General features: G+C 43.4%; 1 protein-coding gene across 1 annotated transcript in view; it reads left to right on the forward strand.

The window, feature by feature from the left end:
• Positions 1 to 18740: 18740 nt before the first annotated feature.
• The window catches only part of fcsk (fucose kinase), a 35831-nt gene continuing 34384 nt past the window's right edge, over positions 18741 to 20187 (forward strand). The window contains 1 exon segment of the mRNA XM_070442911.1: positions 18741 to 19095. Within this exon segment, the coding sequence (XP_070299012.1) occupies positions 19014 to 19095 (82 nt within the window). The 5' untranslated portion in view covers positions 18741 to 19013.

A 20187-nucleotide genomic window follows, 5' to 3' on the forward strand; every position in this document is an offset into this window, starting at 1 on the left:
TCGGTCACATCCCTACACAGGCTCAGGTGCCTGTGAGGGTGGAGCATTCCTCAACAAGATTCCTTGCAATGCCGCTGCATTGACAAGGAACATCAACTTGTGTCTCTACTCCTACTACCATTACTTATTCAACGTAACACCTTTATTCCACTCTTCTCATTGCCTCTGGATAGGAGACATTCTGGACAGCACTTATTATTGCCACATCAGTCTCCTTCACCCTAACAGGACACTTCAGAAATTCAGGTGCACCACAATTGAAGCTTTTAGGCTCAGCTGGCATATAATACTCCTCTCATCTACATACACTTGACACATTACGGAATAATTGACATTTATCACACTGCATTGGTTTGGGCATGAAGGCAATCACAGGGAATCTCATTTAACCCAAATACATGTGAGAAGGGAGAGACTCTTCTTCAGGAAACAATAGAATGGATGGAGTGGGCCTCCGCACGCCATCTACTATGCGGGTCAGTCGTTTTGCACCAACCACTTGATCAAAATCTTCATGTATATCCTTTGCATTTACTTCTAGAACCACCCCAGAGATAACACCCTTGATAAGCGCCCTGCTTTGAAGATCCACACACATTCCAATCGGACAACTTCGAGGCGCAAAGCACGCTCCTTCTTTTCCATAGAAACACAAAAAACAAAATTTGCCCACTTCACCTTATTCTCATCGACACCACCTCATCCAACGCATCCATAATTTTAACAGAGACTTCAAACGAATCTCCCAGGTAACACTACTGACCCCACACCCTTATTCCAACCAAAAAAAAGACTATTGGATTTATTAGTTTCCACTTCCACTTTACTTCTCTTATTTCCTTTTGCATTCGCCACTGTAATCTAATTCTTATTACTCTCCTCTCCACTCGACACGGCATCCAATTCAAACAGAATATTCGCTTCCTCCATTTTCCCCAAAACCCCCCCAACTCTTCTTCTTCAAATCAAATCAAATTTTATTTGTCACATACACATGGTTAGCAGATGTTAATACGAGTGTAGCAAAATGCTTGTGCTTCTAGTTCCGACAATGCAGTAATAACCAACAAGTAATCTAACCTAACAATTCCACAACTACTACCTTATACACACAAGTGTAAAGGGATAAAGAATATGTACATAAAGATATATGAATGAGTTATGGTACAGAACGGCATAGGCAAGATGCAGTAGATGGTATAGTGTACAGTCTATACATATGAGATGAGTAATGTAGGGTATGTAAACATAAAGTGGCATAGTTTAAAGTGGCTAGTGATACATGTATTACATAAAGATGGCAAGATGCAGTGGATGATATACAGTACAGTATATACATATACATATGAGATGAGTAATGTAGGGTATGTAAACATTATATTAAGTGGCATTGTTTAAAGTGGCTAGTGGTACATTTTTACATAATTTCCATCAATTCCCATTATTAAAGTAGCTGGAGTTGAGTCAGTATGTTGGCAGCGGCCGCTAAATGTTAGTGGTGGCTGTTTAACAGTCTGATGGCCTTGAGATAGAAGCTGTTTTTCAGTCTCTCGGTCCCTGCTTTGATGCACCTGTACTGACCTCGCCTTCTGGATGATAGCGGGGTGAACAGGCAGTGGCTTGGGTGGTTGTTGTCCTTGATGATCTTTATGGCCTTCCTGTGACATCGGGTGGTGTAGGTGTCCTGGAGGGCAGGTAGTTTGCCCCCGGTGATGCGTTGTGCAGACCTCACTACCCTCTGGAGAGCCTTACGGTTGTGGGCGGAGCAGTTGCCGTACCAGGCGGTGATACAGCCCGACAGGATGCTCTCGATTGTGCATCTCTAGAAGTTTGTGAGTGCTTTTGGTGACAAGCCGAATTTCTTCAGCCTCCTGAGGTTGAAGAGGCGCTGCTGCGCCTTCTTCACAACGCTGTCTGTGTGGGTGGACCAATTCAGTTTGTCCGTGATGTGTACACCGAGGAACTTAAAACTTTCCACCTTCTCCACTACTGACCCGTCGATGTGGATAGGGGGGTGCTCCCTCTGCTGTTTCCTGAAGTCCACAATCATCTCCTTTGTTTTGTTGACGTTGAGTGTGAGGTTATTTTCCTGACACCACACTCCGAGGGCCCTCACCTCCTCCCTGTAGGCCGTCTCGTCGTTGTTGGTAATCAAGCCTACCACTGTAGTGTCATCCGCAAACTTGATGATTGAGTTGGAGGCGTGCATGGCCACGCAGTCGTGGGTGAACAGGGAGTACAGGAGAGGGCTCAGAACGCACCCTTGTGGGGCCCCAGTGTTGACGATCTTCGATGAGGTTTAACGGCGGTTGGCATCCAATAAATGTTGCATTTCTGCCACCTACTAGACTGGAGTACAACTCCCTTATACATTGCTTTAAAAAAAGCTAGGTATTTTTTTTATGCAAATAAAATCAACAAATACCCTACCATCTAAACCTACAACCTAAAAACCCACCACTCCACTATTAAAATATATCAAGTTCTACTGGAGGCCAACACCACCACTCAACCTGTAACTCTTCTGATGTCAAGTCTCACACATTCAAATACCTCTCTGCAGCGGTCACCACAACCTCAATTTTCTACGACTTACGTTCTATCCCTGCAGTACAGTTGATAACCATTGCTATAAACGCAAAAAAATCCAATCTTACTGAAGCATATATCAGTTGTTGGTCTATCCTTCTAAACTGACTACTCACATCACTTCTCTCAGTATCCCTCCCCCATCTTCCTCTACTCTATTCACTGCCTCTGCATACGACAACTTCTGCACTACTCTAACCCTGGAAACCTCAAACTGTCTCTCTCTCACCGGACATTTCTGATCCTCAGCCCCATGGGCACCCCTACAATTAACACATACCACTACTTCCCCCAATGCCACACATTCCTTCGTCTCATGCCCTTCTGCACATTTTTCACACCTAGGAATCTCCCTCCTACACACTGCTGCCACATGCCCATAAGCTTGACACCTGTAAGAACGTAATGTATTCAGCACAAAAGCTTGAACAGTATACATTATATACCCTAACATAACTGTCAGGAACAGACTCAACATCAAAACTCAAAAGAACAGACAACGACTCTTCTGTTTCACCAATCACGTCACCTTGTCTGCGTTGCACCAAACAACAAGCATCACAAACACTGAATCCTCCCCTTTCAGTTGGTCAACTTTCACACCTACAGTTACCCCAGTAATCACTCCTTTCAATGGCGCCCTTTACACCTCTTGTCCCCATTTATTTAACGCAGAGTGCCTGCTCCCTCTGACCAGCAAAATCACAAACAATTATCATAAGACCACTTCTGGATACCTTCACCGATTCCACAGCACCCAACTCTGTTTTCACCAACCCTGAAACTACAAATGGATCAGCCAAAAGGCAAGGGCTCACTTTTTCCAAAAAATGCACTCCTACTGTCACAGACTCGTCTTTATCCTGACTCTCGGTGCAAACCTCGGGCTTCGAGAACTTCACATCTACCACCTCCGATACTTCGCCCTCATTCACTTCCATTTCTCCTGCTGTCTTCAATCCAGCTCACTCTGCTTACACTTTCTACCATTCTTCTTTAACAAAACATATCCCTTTTTTCCTCCATATTTAACCGATTCAAGCTCACTATCTTTCTTCGACCTCCTCTGCCTCTCGTTTTCCCTCCATTCCTCCACCATATTCCAAGTATAGGTCTCAATATGATAATACTGCACTTCTCCTGACATACTGTACATCTTGTTCTTGCCCTCTCGAGGGCAGTCCTTTTCCCCTGGCTAATCCTTTCTCCTCAATCACTCTGGACGTGCATTTGGGATTCTGAGAACTTCAATGTTGCCTTCAGCTGAACGTGCAAAGAGAGATGGTTGATCTTTAGCCCAGCAAGGTCTTCTTCGGTAAATTGGCGATCGCACAAGTTAATGTGCATCCTGCCACCTACTGTGCAGGATGGAAACAAGATTCACAAAAAAACTAAACAAACTAACAAAAAACTACCAAACTACAAAAAAATAAATGAACTAAATCAGATCTGATCCCTACATAGGTTCAAGGGGAACCTGGGAGGGCAGGTCTTCTGGCGCCAGTACTCCTCGCAAGTCTTCAAATGTAAAATCCTTAATTAAGTCCCAAAAGATTTGCCGCCACAGCCACAATAATGTCCAGTTTCTTAGACTTCTCTGAGACTCGTGCTATACAGTTTATAACTGTGGCAATGAACGCCACAAAATCCACATTTTTAACACACAAGGTTATCTTTTGACTGGCAGCAAACATTTACTACAGGCTGTCGTGCGTCCACAACCATATCTTCATTAGCATCACTTGTTTTCTCAATTATCTTAATCACCTCTGCATAGGAGATTCGATTGACCGCTCTAACTTTTGCCACCTCAATCTCCTTCACCCTTACAGAGTACTCCAGGAACTCAGGATCATGATCCCCACCACAATTGCAACACCGTCAGCCTTCTACACACAGTTCTTCAGTATACTCTGTCCGTCTGCACATACTTGAAACAAAGCCAAATTCTTTACAGTTCTTGCACCGCAATGGTTTTGGGACGAAAGCTCTTACAGCGTATCTTACATAACCAAGTTTCACATGCGTTGGTATTTGCGCTTTATCAAAAAACCACAGGACCGACAGACTTTCTTATTTTTCTCCATTCACCCAGAGGGTCAGATGCCAGGCACCACTACACCGGAATTCTCTTCAGGTATTCAACCTGAACATCCGTCGTCACCCCTGAGATGACTCTGATGGGTGCTCTACTCCGAAGTTCAAAACACAAAACTTCTGTTGCTCGTATTCTTTTGAGGCTCACTGCAATCTTCTTCTGTTCTTCAGAAATACAATTAATCTAAATAAGACCGCTCCTGGTCACTGAAAGACTTATCCCAGTGCATACTTCACCATTTTCAACACCTGAAACGGGTCTCCCACATATGCGTCCTTACTCAGCAAACGCATCCCAACAAGAAGCGATTCATTATCCTGCACTCCAATTGTATACAATTCCCTTTTTGTTCCAGTTTTTGATACTCCTGTTGTCCATTCAGAACATTTGTCTTCAACTTTGCTCAACGTGCTGTTTGATTCGAACCCAACATCCACTTTCGCTATCTATCTTGCCATCTTACCTCAGGGTCCGTGCTGCTCTTGCTTCTTCTTCTTTGGGATGGCGGATCGCATCCAACTTTTAAAGTGCATACACCGCCATTAAATTAGCTTCATTATTCCTGTTCCTCTTAGAAGTTGAAATAGAGCCATAGACACCACTTCCCTTCCCTCACCAATGTTCACTCTAAACTGCAGACGCAGTTCCCCGGGACTGCCACACAGAAGAAACCACGCAGAGAACCACAAGATGGAACATCACTCAACTTTCTAGAGTTTTCCCTCTTAGTTATTAACACTAAAACGTGTTAAAAAACATTTCCCTTTGCTGTGGGGATTGTGATGAATCAACACAATATTAGCAACTTTCAATGTAACATACCTAAACAAACTATCCAAGACTTAGTAAGCAAAACTAACTATGCAAGAGATTTTGTAGTAGGCATAACGCATTGGATGATGATTCTAATGCATTGACAAGCACCATTCAGCCAGTGTGGCGTATCCAATCAGCGCTTCAGTAGGCCTATAAGCAATTAGACCATTGCCATATATGGATCTGTGCCATTCACTTTGAACTGGACTGTTTACTCGAGTAAACAAGCTGCGTATAGCCACATGTGCACATTTGTTCATATTTGCTAGTTGATGAGTTATTAGCCAATCTAAAAATAATTTGTAGTCAGCAATGGGGGAGTGATTGCTTCCTACAACAGCACAAAATGTTAGCATTGCTAGACATTTTTTTAAAGCCAGTCAGGTAAACCACTGTTTTTGTCTTAAAGGGGCAGTGTTGTATTTTGAGAAAGGCTTGAATATGCTAAATAGCCAATAGGCAGAGGGTAGCATTGTCTGATTCTCTGTAATAATGGTATGGGAATAATAATGCCTTTTATTTTGTAAATGGTTTCTTGCATCAAACACAACAACATTTTCAGTCATATCCTTGTCTGAAGTGGATAAACAGGTTAATGTCAAGCCCTGTATGTTTTTTTTTTTCAAAGGCTCATGGAATGTAGGCCAACATTGAACACCACACTTTGGCTGCTACAGTAGGCTGAATTATAGAACAGCTATTTCCATGTTAAAATGTTATGGGATGTATTTTCTCCATTGTTTGTGATGGTAGGCCGCTCTGGTATGCCTAAATTCTGATTAAGTAGCCTACTTAACCACTGTCTGAAACTGTAACATAAAGTGGGTAAACATCAGTGTTCATAGTAAACAGATGTTGGAAGTTGCACAGAATTTTTACAAACTAGAGGTTTGCACTCAGCAGACCTGAAATTTGCTCAGTGTCAAAAAATATGTGTGGAAACAGTTCTCATGAGGAGCTGAATGGCAGTTTGATCATGACAACACGCCTCCCACACCTTTACAAGTATTCCCTGAACTTACCATATGTTTCTTTGGAATGGGAATTTCATCATGACCACCTCTCATCTGCTGATCACCAGTTCTCTTAGCTACGGATTGTTACACCAGATAATGGGATTTAGCCAAAGATTTCTGGTATCCATTACTGGGAGTTATAGGATAAGTACTGTTTGGTGTAGAACTGAGAGTTTTCGACCAACCTTGGATATCTGAATGTCTAGCATCTGTTTGATGCTACCGAGCCCCGTACAGCTTAAATAAATAGGGAATACACATTTCAAAGATTGATAGAAAAGTTGCATATTTATTTTATGGCGGTTCTATGTCATGGCTCTCCAACCCTGATCCTGGAGAGCAACAGTCATGTAGGTTTTCGCTCTAACCCTAATCTAGCACACCTAATTTTAATTATCTGGTTGATAAGCTGAACCAGGTTAGTTACAATTGGAGTTGGAACAAAAATCTTGAGGAAAAATATCCAGGAACAGGATTGGAGACCCCTGTTCTACCACAGAAAGTTGGTGGCAGCTAATTGGGGAGGACGGGCTCGTGGTAACGACTGGAGCGGAATTAGTCTAACGGTATTAAATACATCAAACACATGGTTTCCATGTGTTTGATGCCGTTCCATTCGCTCCGTTCCGGCCATTATTATGTGCCGCCCTCCTCTCAGCAGCCTCCTGTGTCTTTTACATGGTCTTATGCTGAGCCACACTGGCTGCGTTAACACAGGCAGCCCAATTCTGATATTAGAATTAGCTAATTGATAAGTAAACGTCCTGGTTTCAGGAGAAATGGTTATTTCACTTACACCTCCCTAATTCTCCCGATTTTCAGGAAAAAGTTGACATTTCACCTAGATATCCCTAATTTGATAACTGCGGTGTACAACATAGAAGCTTAACAGGTTCTGATTGACTTACTATGCTTTTTCATCCGAGATCGGCCCCCGATTGCTAATTAATCAGTTCTTTGTTCTCCACGCTCCGCTTTGTCGTCAAAATTGAAAACCTTGCACCTCCCGGGTGGCGCAGGGGTCTAAGGCACTGCATCACAGTGCTAGCTGTGCCACCAGAGACTCCTGGTTCGAGTCCAGGCTCTGTCGCAGCCGGCCGCGACCGGGAGGTCCATGGGGCGACGAACAATTGGCCTAGCGTCGTCCGGGTTAGTGAGGGTTTGGCCGGTAGGGATATCCTTGTCTCATCGTGCACTAGCGACTCCTGTGGCGGGCCGGGTGCAGTGCGTGCTGACCAGGTTGCTAGGTGTACGGTGTTTCCTCCGACACATTGGTGTGGCTGGCTTCTGGGTTGGATGTGCGCTGTGTTAAGAAGCAGTGCGGTTTGATTGGGTTTCAGGGGACGCATTGCTCTCGACCTTCGTCTCTCCCGAGCCCGTACGGGAGTTGTAGCGATGAGACAAGACAGTAACTACTAACAATTGGATACCAAGAAATTGGGGAGAAAAAGGGGGGAAAAAACCTGACAACCTTGCAATGAATGACATATATCCATCATGATTTGCCCAGGACTTTCACTGCTGACCTCATTACAGTATGAGCCAAATTTGATAAGGACCTTCCCATTTAGCCTACCCCGGCCAAACCCGGCTGTGCCAATTGTGCGCCGCCCTATGGGACTCCCAATCACGGCCGGATGTGACACAGCCTGGATTCTAACCAGGGACGCCTCTTGAACTGAGATGTAGTGCCTTAGGGCCCATCCCATCGCCACATCATCTAGTTTCTTCTAATAGTAGCCTACAGGTTTCTGACAATCACCATGGTGTTGTGTCAGCACTGAGGTCATGTGCCATCTTTTTCAGCCACAAAGAGGGTGAACGGTTGGCCTGAGTCCGGAATTCCTAAAGCCGGAACTGATGACAGAGCTAGTTTAAGCTTGCCAAAACCCTCTTCCTGTTCTTCCGTGAAGACTACAAGGTCTTTTGAATCGGGGTCTCCCTCGAGGAGGTCGTTAAGGGGTTGTGCAATTTCGGAAAAGGAGTCCATGCAGCATTTTTTGTAGTTGCACAAGCCCATGAAGGAGCTGAGTTCTTTAATAGTAGTGGGTTCCTTGGCGGCTTGTATGGCGGCAGTACGACTTTGTGTCAGCCAGCTTTTTCCCTGCGAGACCAGTTGACCGAGGTAGATAACCTGTGATTGCATGAGTTGGGCTTTTTCAGGGCTAGCTTTATCGCCTTTGGCATGCAAGTGGTCAAACAGTGATTTTAGGTCCTTGGCATGTGTTGCCTCATCTTGTGACGCCGACAATATATCATCAGCCTATAGTATGAAAACAGATGACATCGGAGGGAGATCTTGGAGATGTCGATGCAATGCTTGATGGTAAACCGAAGGACTATTATGAAGGCCCATAGGAGTCCTAGTCCACTGGTACTGTTGACTATCCACAGAAAAAGAAAGCCATATCAATGATCGAGAACACAGAGTGACCAGGTGACAAAGAGGAAAAAAATGGTTGAGGGGTTAGCCACCATTGGAGTGAACGTGGAGATTCATTTGCATTCCTGTAGTCCACTGTCACCTGCCAGTCACCATTTGATTTCCTCACTGGCCATACCGGACTATTAGAGGCAGAATGTGTCTTTTCAACAATACCCATGTCCCATAGATCTCGAATCACTTCTTTAGTAGCGGCCATAGCTTCCTTGATGATGGCCATAGCTTCCTTGATGATAGCACTTCCGGGTTGGAGCGAGTAGTCGCATTCCGCTTGCGCTCCTCAGGTAGTATTACATTTCATTTCATTTCATTACAGTACAACGGTTTGATTTGTTTGATCTTAGCTAGCTACATAGCCGTCTTTGTATCAAAGATAATTGTGTAGTTTAGAGTAATTATTGAGGTTCGCTAGCCAGCTATTTTTCGTCGTCCTAACGTAACGTAGTCAACACTGCTAGCTAGCCAGCTAGCCAGCTAGCCAGCTAGCCACCGAATAGCAGCACTGTATAAACTATAAACTATTACATTACAACGGAACGACTTGATTCGTGTAGTGTTAGCTATCTACATAGTTGTCTTTGCTGTCTTTGTATCTAAGATAATGGTGTAGTTTAGAGTAATTATCGGTTAGCTAGCCAGCTATTTTCGTGCCGCGCTGCCGTTTCTCCTACCTAGTCAACACTGCTAGCTAACACTGCTAGCTAGCCAACTCCTACCGAATAGTAGCACTGTCGAAACTATTACATTCAAACGGAACGACTTGATTAGCGTAGTGTTAGCTAGCTACATAGTTGTCTTTGCTGTCTTTGTATCCAAGAATTGTGTAGTCTAGAGTAATTGTCGAGGTTACCTAGCCAGTTAGAGGTTACCTAGCCAGCTACACTTTCAAACAAAGTCAACAACGCAGCCACTGCTAGCTAGCCTATTTCACCGCCAGCAGTACTAATATATTTAGTCAATAAGATTTTTTTGCAACGTAAGCTTAACTTTCTGAACATTCGAGACGTGTAGTCCACGTGTCATTCCAATCTCTTTGCATTAGCGTAGCCTCTTCTGTAGCCTGTCAACTATGTGTCTGTCTATCCCTCTTCTCTCCTCTCTGCACAGACCATACAAACGCTTCACACCCGGAGGCCGCTGCTACTCATTAATTTGGTGTCCCAGCGCGCCGACCCACGTGAGTTCCAGGTCTCCGGCAGCCTCTGGAACTGCCGATCTGCGGCAACAAGGCAGAGTTCATCTCAGCCTATGCTTCCCTCCAGTCCCTCGACTTCTTGCACTGACGGAAACATGGATTACCACTGATAACACTGCTACTCCTACTGCTCTCTCCTCGTCTGCCCACGTGTTCTCGCACACCCCGAGAGCTTCTGGTCAGCGGGGTGGTGGCACTGGATCCTCATCTCTCCCAAGTGGACATTCTCTCTTTCTCCCCTGACCCATCTGTCTATCACCTCCTTTGAATTCCATGCTGTCACAGTTACCAGCCCTTTCAAGCTTAACATCCTTATCATTTATCGCCTCCAGGTTCCCTTGGAGAGTTCATCAATGAGCTTGACGCCCTTGATAAGTTCCTTTCCTGAGGATGGCTCACCTCTCACAGTTCTGGGTGACTTTAACCTCCCCACGTCTACCTTTGACTCATTCCTCTCTGCCTCCTTCTTTCCACTCCTCTCCTCTTTTGACCTCACCTCTCACCTTCCGCTCCTACTCACAAGGCAGGCAATACGCTTGACCTCATCTTTACTAGATGCTGTTCTTCCACTAATCTCATTGCAACTCCCCTCCAAGTCTCCGACCACTACCTTGTATCCTTTTCCTTCTCGCTCTCATCCAACATTCCCACACTGCCCCTACTCGGATGGTATCGCGCGTCCCAACCTTCGCTCTTCTCCCCCGCTACTCTCTCCTCTTCCATCCTATCATCCTTCTCCTCTGCTTCAAACCTTCTCCAACCTATCTCCTGATTCTGCCTCCTCACCTCTCTCCTCCCTTTCTGCATCTTTGACTCTCTATTCCCTATCCTCCAGGCCGGCTCGGTCCTCCCTCCTGCTCCGTGGCTCGACGTCTCATTGCGAGCTCACAGAACAGGGCTCCGGGCAGCCGGCGGAAATGGAGGAAAACTCGCCTCCCTGCGGACCTGGCATCCTTTCACTCCTCCTCTCTACATTCTCCTCTTCTGTCTCTGCTGCTAAAGCCACTTCTACACTCTAAATTCCAAGCATCTGCCTCTAACCCTAGGAACGTCTTTGCCACCTTTCCTCCCTCCTGAATCCTCCTCCCCCTCCTCCCCCCTCCTCCCTCTCTGCGGATGACTTCGTCAACCATTTTGAAAAAGAAGGTCGACGACATCCGATCCTCGTTTGCTAAGTCAAACGACACCGCTGGTTCTGCTACCACTGCCCTAACCTGTGCTTTGACCTCTTTTCTCCCCTCTCTCTCCAGATGAAATCTCGCGTCTTGTGACGGCCGGCCGCCCAACAACCTGCCCGCTTGACCCTATCCCCTCCTCTCTTCTCCAGACCATTTCCGGAGACCTTCTCCCTTACCATCACCTCGCTCATCAACTCATCCTTGACCGCTGGTACGTCCTTCCGTCTTCAAGAGAGCGAGAGTTGCACCCCTTCTGAAAAAACCTACACTCGATCCTCCGATGTCAACAACTACAGACCAGTATCCCTTCTTTTCTTTTCTCTCCAAACTCTTGAACGTGCCGTCCTTGGCCAGCTCTCCTGCTATCTCTCTCAGAATGACCTTCTTGATTCAAATCAGTCAGGTTTCAAGACTAGTCACTCACTGAGACTGCTCTTCTCTGTGTCACGGAGGCGCTCCGCACTGCTAAAGCTATCTCTCTCTCCTCTGCTCTCATCCTTCTAGACCTATCGGCTGCCTTTGATACTGTGAACCATCAGATCCTCCTCTCCACCCTCTCGAGCTGGGCATCTCCGGCGCGGCCCACGCTTGGATTGCGTCCTACCGGACAGGTCGCTCCTACCAGGTGGCGTGGCGAGAATCTGTCTCCGCACCACGTGCTCTCACCACTGGTGTCCCCAGGCTCTGTCTAGGCCCTCTCCTATTCTCGCTATACACCAAGTCACTTAGCTCTGTCATATCCTCACACATGGTCTCTCCTATCATTGCTATGCAGACGACACACAATTAATCTTCTCCTTTCCCCCTCTGATAACCAGGTGGCGAATCGCATCTCTGCATGTCTGGCAGAAGTATCAGTGTGGATGACGGATCACCACCTCAAGCTGAACCTCGGCAAGACGGAGCTGCTCTTCCTCCCGGGGAAGGACTGCCCGTTCCATGATCTCGCCATCACGGTTGACAACTCCATTGTGTCCTCCTCCCAGAGTGCTAGAACCTTGGCGTGATCCTGGACAACACCCTGTCGTTCTCAACCAACATCAAGGCGGTGACCCGTTCCTGTAGGTTCATGCTCTAACAACATTCGCAGAGTACGACCTACCTCACACAGGAAGCGGCGCAGGTCCTAATCCAGGCACTTGTCATCTCCCGTCTGGATTACTGCAACTCGCTGTTGGCTGGGCTCCTGCCTGTGCCATTAAACCCCTACAACTCATCCAGAACGCCGCAGCCCGTCTGGTGTTCAACCTTCCCAAGTTCTCTCACGTCACCCCGCTCCTCCGCTCTCTCCACTGGCTTCCAGTTGAAGCTCGCATCCGCTACATGACCATGGTGCTTGCCTACGGAGCTGTGAGGGAACGGCACCTCCGTACCTTCAGGCTCTGATCAGGCCCTACACCCAAACAAGGGCACTGCGTTCATCCACCTCTGGCCTGCTCGCTCCCTACCTCTGAGGAAGTACAGTTCCCGCTCAGCCCAGTCAAAACTGTTCGCTGCTCTGGCACCCAATGGTGGAACAACTCCCTCCCGAGCCAGGGCAGCGGAGTCAATCACCACCTTCCGAAGACACCTGAAACCCCACCTCTTTAAGGAATACCTAGGATAGGATAAAGTAATCCTTCTAACCCCCCCCCCCCTTAAAAGAGTTAGATGCACTATTGTAAAGTGGTTGTTCCACTGATATCATAAGGTGAATGCACCAATTTGTAAGTCGCTCTGGATAAGAGCGTCTGCTAAATGACTTAAATGTAAATGTAAATGATGGATACTGTTTTGTGCACGGTGGGGCAACACCTGTGAAGCGCCTGGTTCCGTATCCAAAATTCCACACTCCTTTTTTCTCTGTAGTCCAAATAGGATGGTTCTGAACTGTAGAGCCCTGCAGTTATCTAATTCGCCACGTCACCTTTCCTTCAGAGATGTGTAGAGTCAAGTTGCATAATAACATCAAGGCCTAAAATAGGTTGTTCAAAGGAGCCTATTCACACCCCTGCATCAATCTTAATTGGATCAATAGAAATTGATAATGGTTTGGTCTGTTTCAAATCTGTCTCCCCAGCCCCCGTTGCTCTCATCTTCTTGCCAGTGTACTCAGTAAATATATGTTTTGAATAAGAAGTGGGCAATGCAGTGACTTCAGCACCCGTATCTACTAAAAAAACTACTGCCAAAGTTGTTGACAAGCATGTTCACATAGAGTACATTCATAAAGTATTCAGCCCCTTGCCTTTTCCACATTTTTACGTTACAGCCTTTTTCTAAAATTGATTAAATAGTTTTTTTTACTCTCCCCTCGTCACTCTGCACACAATATCCCATAATGACAAAGCAAAAACAGTTTTTGGGAATTTTTGCAAATGTAAAAAAATAAAACAGTTACGTACAGTAAGTATTCAGACCCTTAACTCAGTACTTTGTTGAAGCACCTTTGGCAGCGATTACAGCCTTGAGTCTTCTTGGGTATGACGCTACAAGCTTGGAACACCTGTATTTGGGGAGTTTCTCCCATTCTTCTCTGCAAATCCTCTCAAAGTCTGCCAGGTTAGATGGAGAGCTATTTTCATGTCTCTCCAGAGGTGTTCGATCGGGTTCAAGTCCGGGCTCAAGGACATTCATAGACTTGTCCCGAAGCCACTCCTTCATTGTCTTGGCTTTTGTGTTTATGGCCGTTGTCCTGTTGAAAGGTCCTGAGTGCTCTGGAGCAGGTTTTCATCAAGGATCTCTCTGTACTTTGCACAGTTCATCTTTGCCTTGATCCTGATCCTGACAGCTCTAGGAAGAGTCTTGGTGGTTCCAAACTTCTTCCATTTAAGAATAATGGAGGCCACTGTGTTCTTGGGGACCTTCAATGCTGCAGACATTTGTTGGTACCCTTCCCCAGATCTGTGCATCAACACAAGCCAGTCTCTGAGCTCTACGGACAATTCCTTTGACCGCATGGCTTGATATTTTGCTCTGACATGCACTGTCAACTGTGGAACCTTATATAGACAGGTGTGTGCCTTTCCAAATCATGTCCAATCAATGGAATTCACCACAGGTGGACTCCAATCAAGTTGCAGAAACATCTCAAGGATGATGGAAACAGGATGCACCTGAGCTCAATTTCAAGTCTCATAGCAAAGGGTCTGAATACTTATGTAAATAAGATATTTCTATTTTTTATTTGTAATTTTTTTCACTTTGTCATTATGGGGTATTGTGTGTCAATTGATGAGGGAATTGTTTTATTAAATCAATTTTAGAATAAGGCTGTAACGAAACAAAATGTGGACAAAGTTAAGGGGTCTGAATACTTGCCGACTGCACTGTATAAAGTGTAATATTGGGATGCAAACTCTAAACTGAATACATTTCAACTCTATATCTGACATGGTACCGGCACAGATAGAAGAATAAGAAAGATCTTTCACCGGATGTATAAATGTGAAGCATCCGGTTGGCGTTACCTCCCACTATCAAATATGGTAGTAAGAAAAGCCCATTGGCCGGCAGCATGAGAAGATGGAACGAGATGGACGTTCTGCAAATTTTCTCAAAGATGAATACAGTTTTCTGTTTTCAAATCTTAGTTTTGTCGACTTTACTTTTTGCCTAAGTAAAAAAAAAATGGTGTTGTTTAGAATGTGTGCAAGGACGAATTGAGTTATTGCAAACGCGCACTTCACAAAGTAGGCGTTCCCTAAAGGAAATATGCAAATACATCCTAGAACGCACCAATAGACTCTCGTTAGCTCATGCTTTGCTCTGCACGCCTCCTTGCTTGTTCTGCCCACTATGATTCATTTGCTCCTAGTGGTCTGTCTTGGGTTAGTTATAAAAAATCTTTGGTATAGGTGTTCTTTTTTTAAGCCCATAACCATTAAACCACTCAGTATGGAAAATAATTATCAGTTGCAATTATTTTTGTCACAATTCATGCTGTCACTAGGAAATAACATGGCAAACGTGAGACATTATTTGTCATTTAATCATTTAAATGTAGTTTTAAATGTGTCAGTGTTGTACTGGTTAGTACCATGGATATGAAATATTAAACACCCTTTTTGCTATTTCTTTTTCCAATTGGCCTTCATTATGCATACTCAATCATGAAAATTATAATGTAATATTTTTTTTTGCATTTCAATTTGAATTTTTGTCACAAAAAGTGCAAACCCATTTAGGAAAAGAAATTGCAAAAATGAAATTGATTTATAATATTTCCATTTGCGTTTCCAATTGAGTTTTGGCAGCTAAATGCTTCCATAGACGAGTATTTTTATATAATGGTACTATAATATATATATTATTTTTTTACATCCATCAGTATTGATTAAAGTTGGCAAATTGATTGTGGCAGGTGAAAATTCTATTAAACGTTTTACCATTGCAACATTTGACAGTCACATTCACCTTGGTTGACTGAAGCATGCACAGCCGGCGATGCCTCATCTCGATTGGTTATTCCCCATAATTTGCAACAATGTCAATGGTCGTCATTACTATTTTTCCCTTGCGGTACCTCAAACTGTCGTGATTACCAGCTGTGATACATTTTTATGAGTTGATTTTACTCCTGGCTCAGAGTTTGTCTCAGCAGTGTCTAAACATCAGCCTAAAGCCTACTCTGAGCTGGAAGTTTTTAGTCTTAAAAAATGTTTATGATCTTTTCTGAGATGCTTTGGGGATACGGGCCCTGGGCGTAAAATCAACTGGGTGTAAAATCAACCCATAAAGGAGTACTTTTAGGAGTAAAATCAACTCTGGGTGTAAAATCAACTCCTAAAGGAGTACTTTTAGGAGTAAAATCAACTCATAGAAGTTAATCTCAGCTGGTAATCTTGAAAGTTTGAGGTACCGCAAAGGAAATACCAGATGATGGGAATAAGCAATAGTGATCGCCAATTATGTACTGCATCAAATGTTGCAATGGTAAAACGTTTGATATAATTTTCACCTGACAAGATCACTTTCCTACTCTTAATTCTAAGAGCCTAATCGAGCCCCACAGTGGAGGTGTCATAATACCCATAAAACCTAGCTGTCAAACAGGGAAATGGTTCCAATCATTTTTTCCCCATTCATTTTTCCCATAGGGGATTTAAAATAAAAACAAAATAAGGGCTATGTTTTGTGTAAGCTTACCCTGGTGTGACGTTTCGATAACCATGTAAATCTCTCTTGGACAAGGTCTTTTAGCGATATATCCAAAGTCTTACCTTTGCCTCGATTCGGCAGTCTCGTCCAGATTATTTGTTGTTTTATATGATAGCAAACATTTTTGGGGGGTAAATACAGGTGAATGTATTGATAAAAGTCACCTTGTCCTAGAGAGATTTACACGGTTATCAAAACCTCACTCCATGGTAAGCCTACACAAAACACAGCCCTTATTTAAAGTGGAACTAACAGCGTTTTAACTACTTTGCAGATATGAAACAGACAAACACTATCCGTAAAAACTATCAAATTCTCAGTTTATGCTACAAAAGCAACTTTATAAGAGGTTTTAAAAAGAGGTTCTATTTGACTCAACATTCCATGATGTACAGTAAGGGATTGTTGGCAAAATAGATGGATGCAGTTCAATGCAAGGTTAATATAATTCACCAAAACATCAGGTTGTAAATCACAGCTGGCCTGGTACCTTGTTTGCTGCCTCATTTCGGGATGCACTGTTCTAGTTTCAATGACTCAATATTTTGGACAAAAACGGACGAATGTCACTAAGGCTGGGAATGTCAATACAATCAAACAAGCAAGGGCAATGATCACAAGTCAGTCATAACGTGGGTAATAGGCTAGCCTATCTATTTATGTAGAAAGCATGTAGCAATTTGGTAAGCTAGCAAGAAATGTAAATCGCTTTGCTAGCTAGCTAGCTAGCTAGCTATGCTGAACGACTGTTATCCAGTTAGCATATCTCTTGCGTTCGCAAATTCACTCTGGCTAGCTATATACTCCGATTTCAGAGCGCTCGTCTGACTGTGTTGATCTTGTTGTTGATGATATGCATATAGGGAAAGATAGCACACCTTTTTATTGCTGTTTATCAATAGGACTGTAAAGTTCCCAAATGTAAGAGGGCTCCCGTGGTATTTAGCTACATATTTGCAGAAATCCATTCAAGTGTATTTTGTTTTTATTAGGTTTTATTTAATTCAGTGCCTATTAATTGTCCAAACTCACGGCCGCTTTCCCACTCTATATTGCTCTAGAAATGTCACAAATGCTATAGTATATGTCATTCCCAAACAGTCTAAGAATTTATGAAAACACGAGCAATGAGCAATGATGAGTCCAAATTTGAGATTTTTGGTTCCAACCGCCATGTCTTTGTGAGACGCAGAGTAGATGAACGGATGATCTCCGCAAGTGTAGTTCCCACCGTGAAGCATGTAGAAGGAGGTGTGATGGGATGGGGGTGCTTTGCTGGTGACACTGTCTGTGATTTATTTAGAATTCAAGGCTTACTTAACCAGCATGGCTACCACAGCATTCTGCAGCGATACGCCATCCCATCTGGTTTGCACTTAGTGAGATTATCATTTGTTTTTCAACAGGACAATGACTCAACACACCTCCGGGCTGTGTAAGGGCTATTTGACCTAGAATGAGAGTGATGGAGCGCTGCATCAGATGACCTGGCCTCCACAATCACCCGATCTCAACCCAATTGAGATGATTTGGGATGAGTTGGACCGCAGAGTGAAGGAAAAGCAGCCAACAATTGCTTATCATGTGGGAAATCCACTCCAGGTGAAGCTGGTTGAGAGAATGCCAAGAGTGTGCAAAGCTGTCATCAAGGCAGAGGGTGGCTACTTTGAATAATCTCAAATATAAAATATGTTTTTATTTGTCTAACACTTTTTAACAACTTTTTTGGTTATTACATGATTCCATATGTGTTATTTCATAGTTTTGATGTCTTCACTATTATTCTACAATGTATAAAATAGTAAAAATAAAGAAAAACCCTTGAATTAGTAGATGTGTCCAAACTTTTGACTGGTGGTGTATGTTTCAGTAAGATTTGATTTTTGGCATTTATGGTAATGGTCATCAACTGTACTGCAGGGATGGAATGTAAGTTGCTGATAATAGAGGTTGTGGTGGAAACTGCAGAGAGGTGTTTGGGTGTGCGAGACTTGACATCAGAAGAGTTACAGTGTGTGTTGAGTGGTGGTGTCCCATCCTCTCATGCTGTTGGCCTTAATTTGGACTAAATATATTTAAATAGTGGAGTATGGTATTTATTATTATTATTTGTGAGTGTAGTGTTAGATGGTAGGGTATTTATTTTTGGGGGAGCGGGGGAAAAAATATGCAAAGTATAAGGGAGTTATACTCCAGTCTAGTAGATGGCGGTAATCAACATTTATTGGATGCCAACCGCCTTTAAACCACATCAAAGAAGAAGAACTGGTCGAGCAAACGATTGATTTTGTCGTCTCCACTCATTCGGGAGCTACATTGTTGCAAGAATAGCACAGCACAGTATAGTCTCTTTAGCTATATCCTTGGTTGAACGGTTTTAGCATTGTTTGCTTGGACGTAATGTTTGCTTCCTGTTACTATCCGCCAATGGCTTTTTAGTTTATATTGGTAAAATTAGGCTAAATGTTCCGTGTATGAAGACAGCAGACAACTTTCGTGGCTCAATTGGAAGATATATTGTTTTCATAAATACGTCAACATGTCAAGCGAGCAGGTGTTCAGCTGGACGGTAGTAGTCCTGACCTGTCAACATAAAGATAGCGTTTACGCCTTTCAAAGAGGTGAGTCTCGTATTCCTTTTCTTGTTTACAGTAATGTACAGTTGCCCAGTGTAGTCTAATAATGCAAAAGATGAGGAATAGACCAGATGCATGCATAGCCATCTGTAGGCCTAAGTCTACTAAGCTTACTGAAGAATAAGTTACTCAACTTAATTTTACTCTCGTGTTTACCAATCTGAAACTATTGAAGCAGGATTGGGAATGAGCTGTCAAAATAAAAGTCCCCTAAAAGTCCCCTATTAAAATAAAAGTCCTCTATTTGAAACAGATCCAAACAAATACAAATAGTGGAATAATACCATATTTGGACTAGATAATGCTAAACAATTTTGCCATGTTATATAACTTAAAAATAAATTCTTTATTAATTTGATAAAACAGAATAGTTAAAAAAACATTTAAAATCCCACTGTGGATCTATTAGTCTGCATAATTGCATTGGTATAATAATTAATTTGTAAAGCGCATTTCCCACGTTCAATGCACATGTGAAGCTTGTTGGTGCTTGCTCCTGTGCGCAAATCATTTGACTGATCCAGTTTCAGATGAGTTATTCCTTATTATTTCTGAAAAGAAGCTGATAAACCCCTCCCCCATGTTAAAGGGATAATTCACCCAAATTACATGTTAACCATTTTGTTTTGTTGTCCACTGTTTCAAATTCGAACTATTTAGTATTTGTGGCTCAAATCAATGGTACCTACAGTATATTAGCATTTTCATGCTTCATGTCCAAATCATCTGGAAGTATATTACAATTGATTGTGTAACTCAATGATGTTACTTATAGATTTGGGTATGAAGCCCAGACATGCTAATATAGGTACTATTGTCTTGCAAAGTTATCATTTTTAAACAGTGGCCAGGTAAACAAAATGGGTTGTTGTCATACCTTCTCCATATACTGCTTACATAGTAAGGAAACCAATATGTCATTTGGGTGAACTATCCCTTTAATATGGGGTGATTCTTTAAAAACAAATAATCACTTCATAGTACCAACAACACCACCTAGTGGTCAGAACTTGGTAATATCAGGATGTAGGATGGGACATAAAGCTAACAAATTCAATTACTAATTTCTCTGAACAG

Source organism: Salvelinus sp. IW2-2015, linkage group LG4q.1:29 (genome assembly GCF_002910315.2).
Source record: "Salvelinus sp. IW2-2015 linkage group LG4q.1:29, ASM291031v2, whole genome shotgun sequence".
NCBI classification, from domain to species: domain Eukaryota; kingdom Metazoa; phylum Chordata; class Actinopteri; order Salmoniformes; family Salmonidae; genus Salvelinus; species Salvelinus sp. IW2-2015.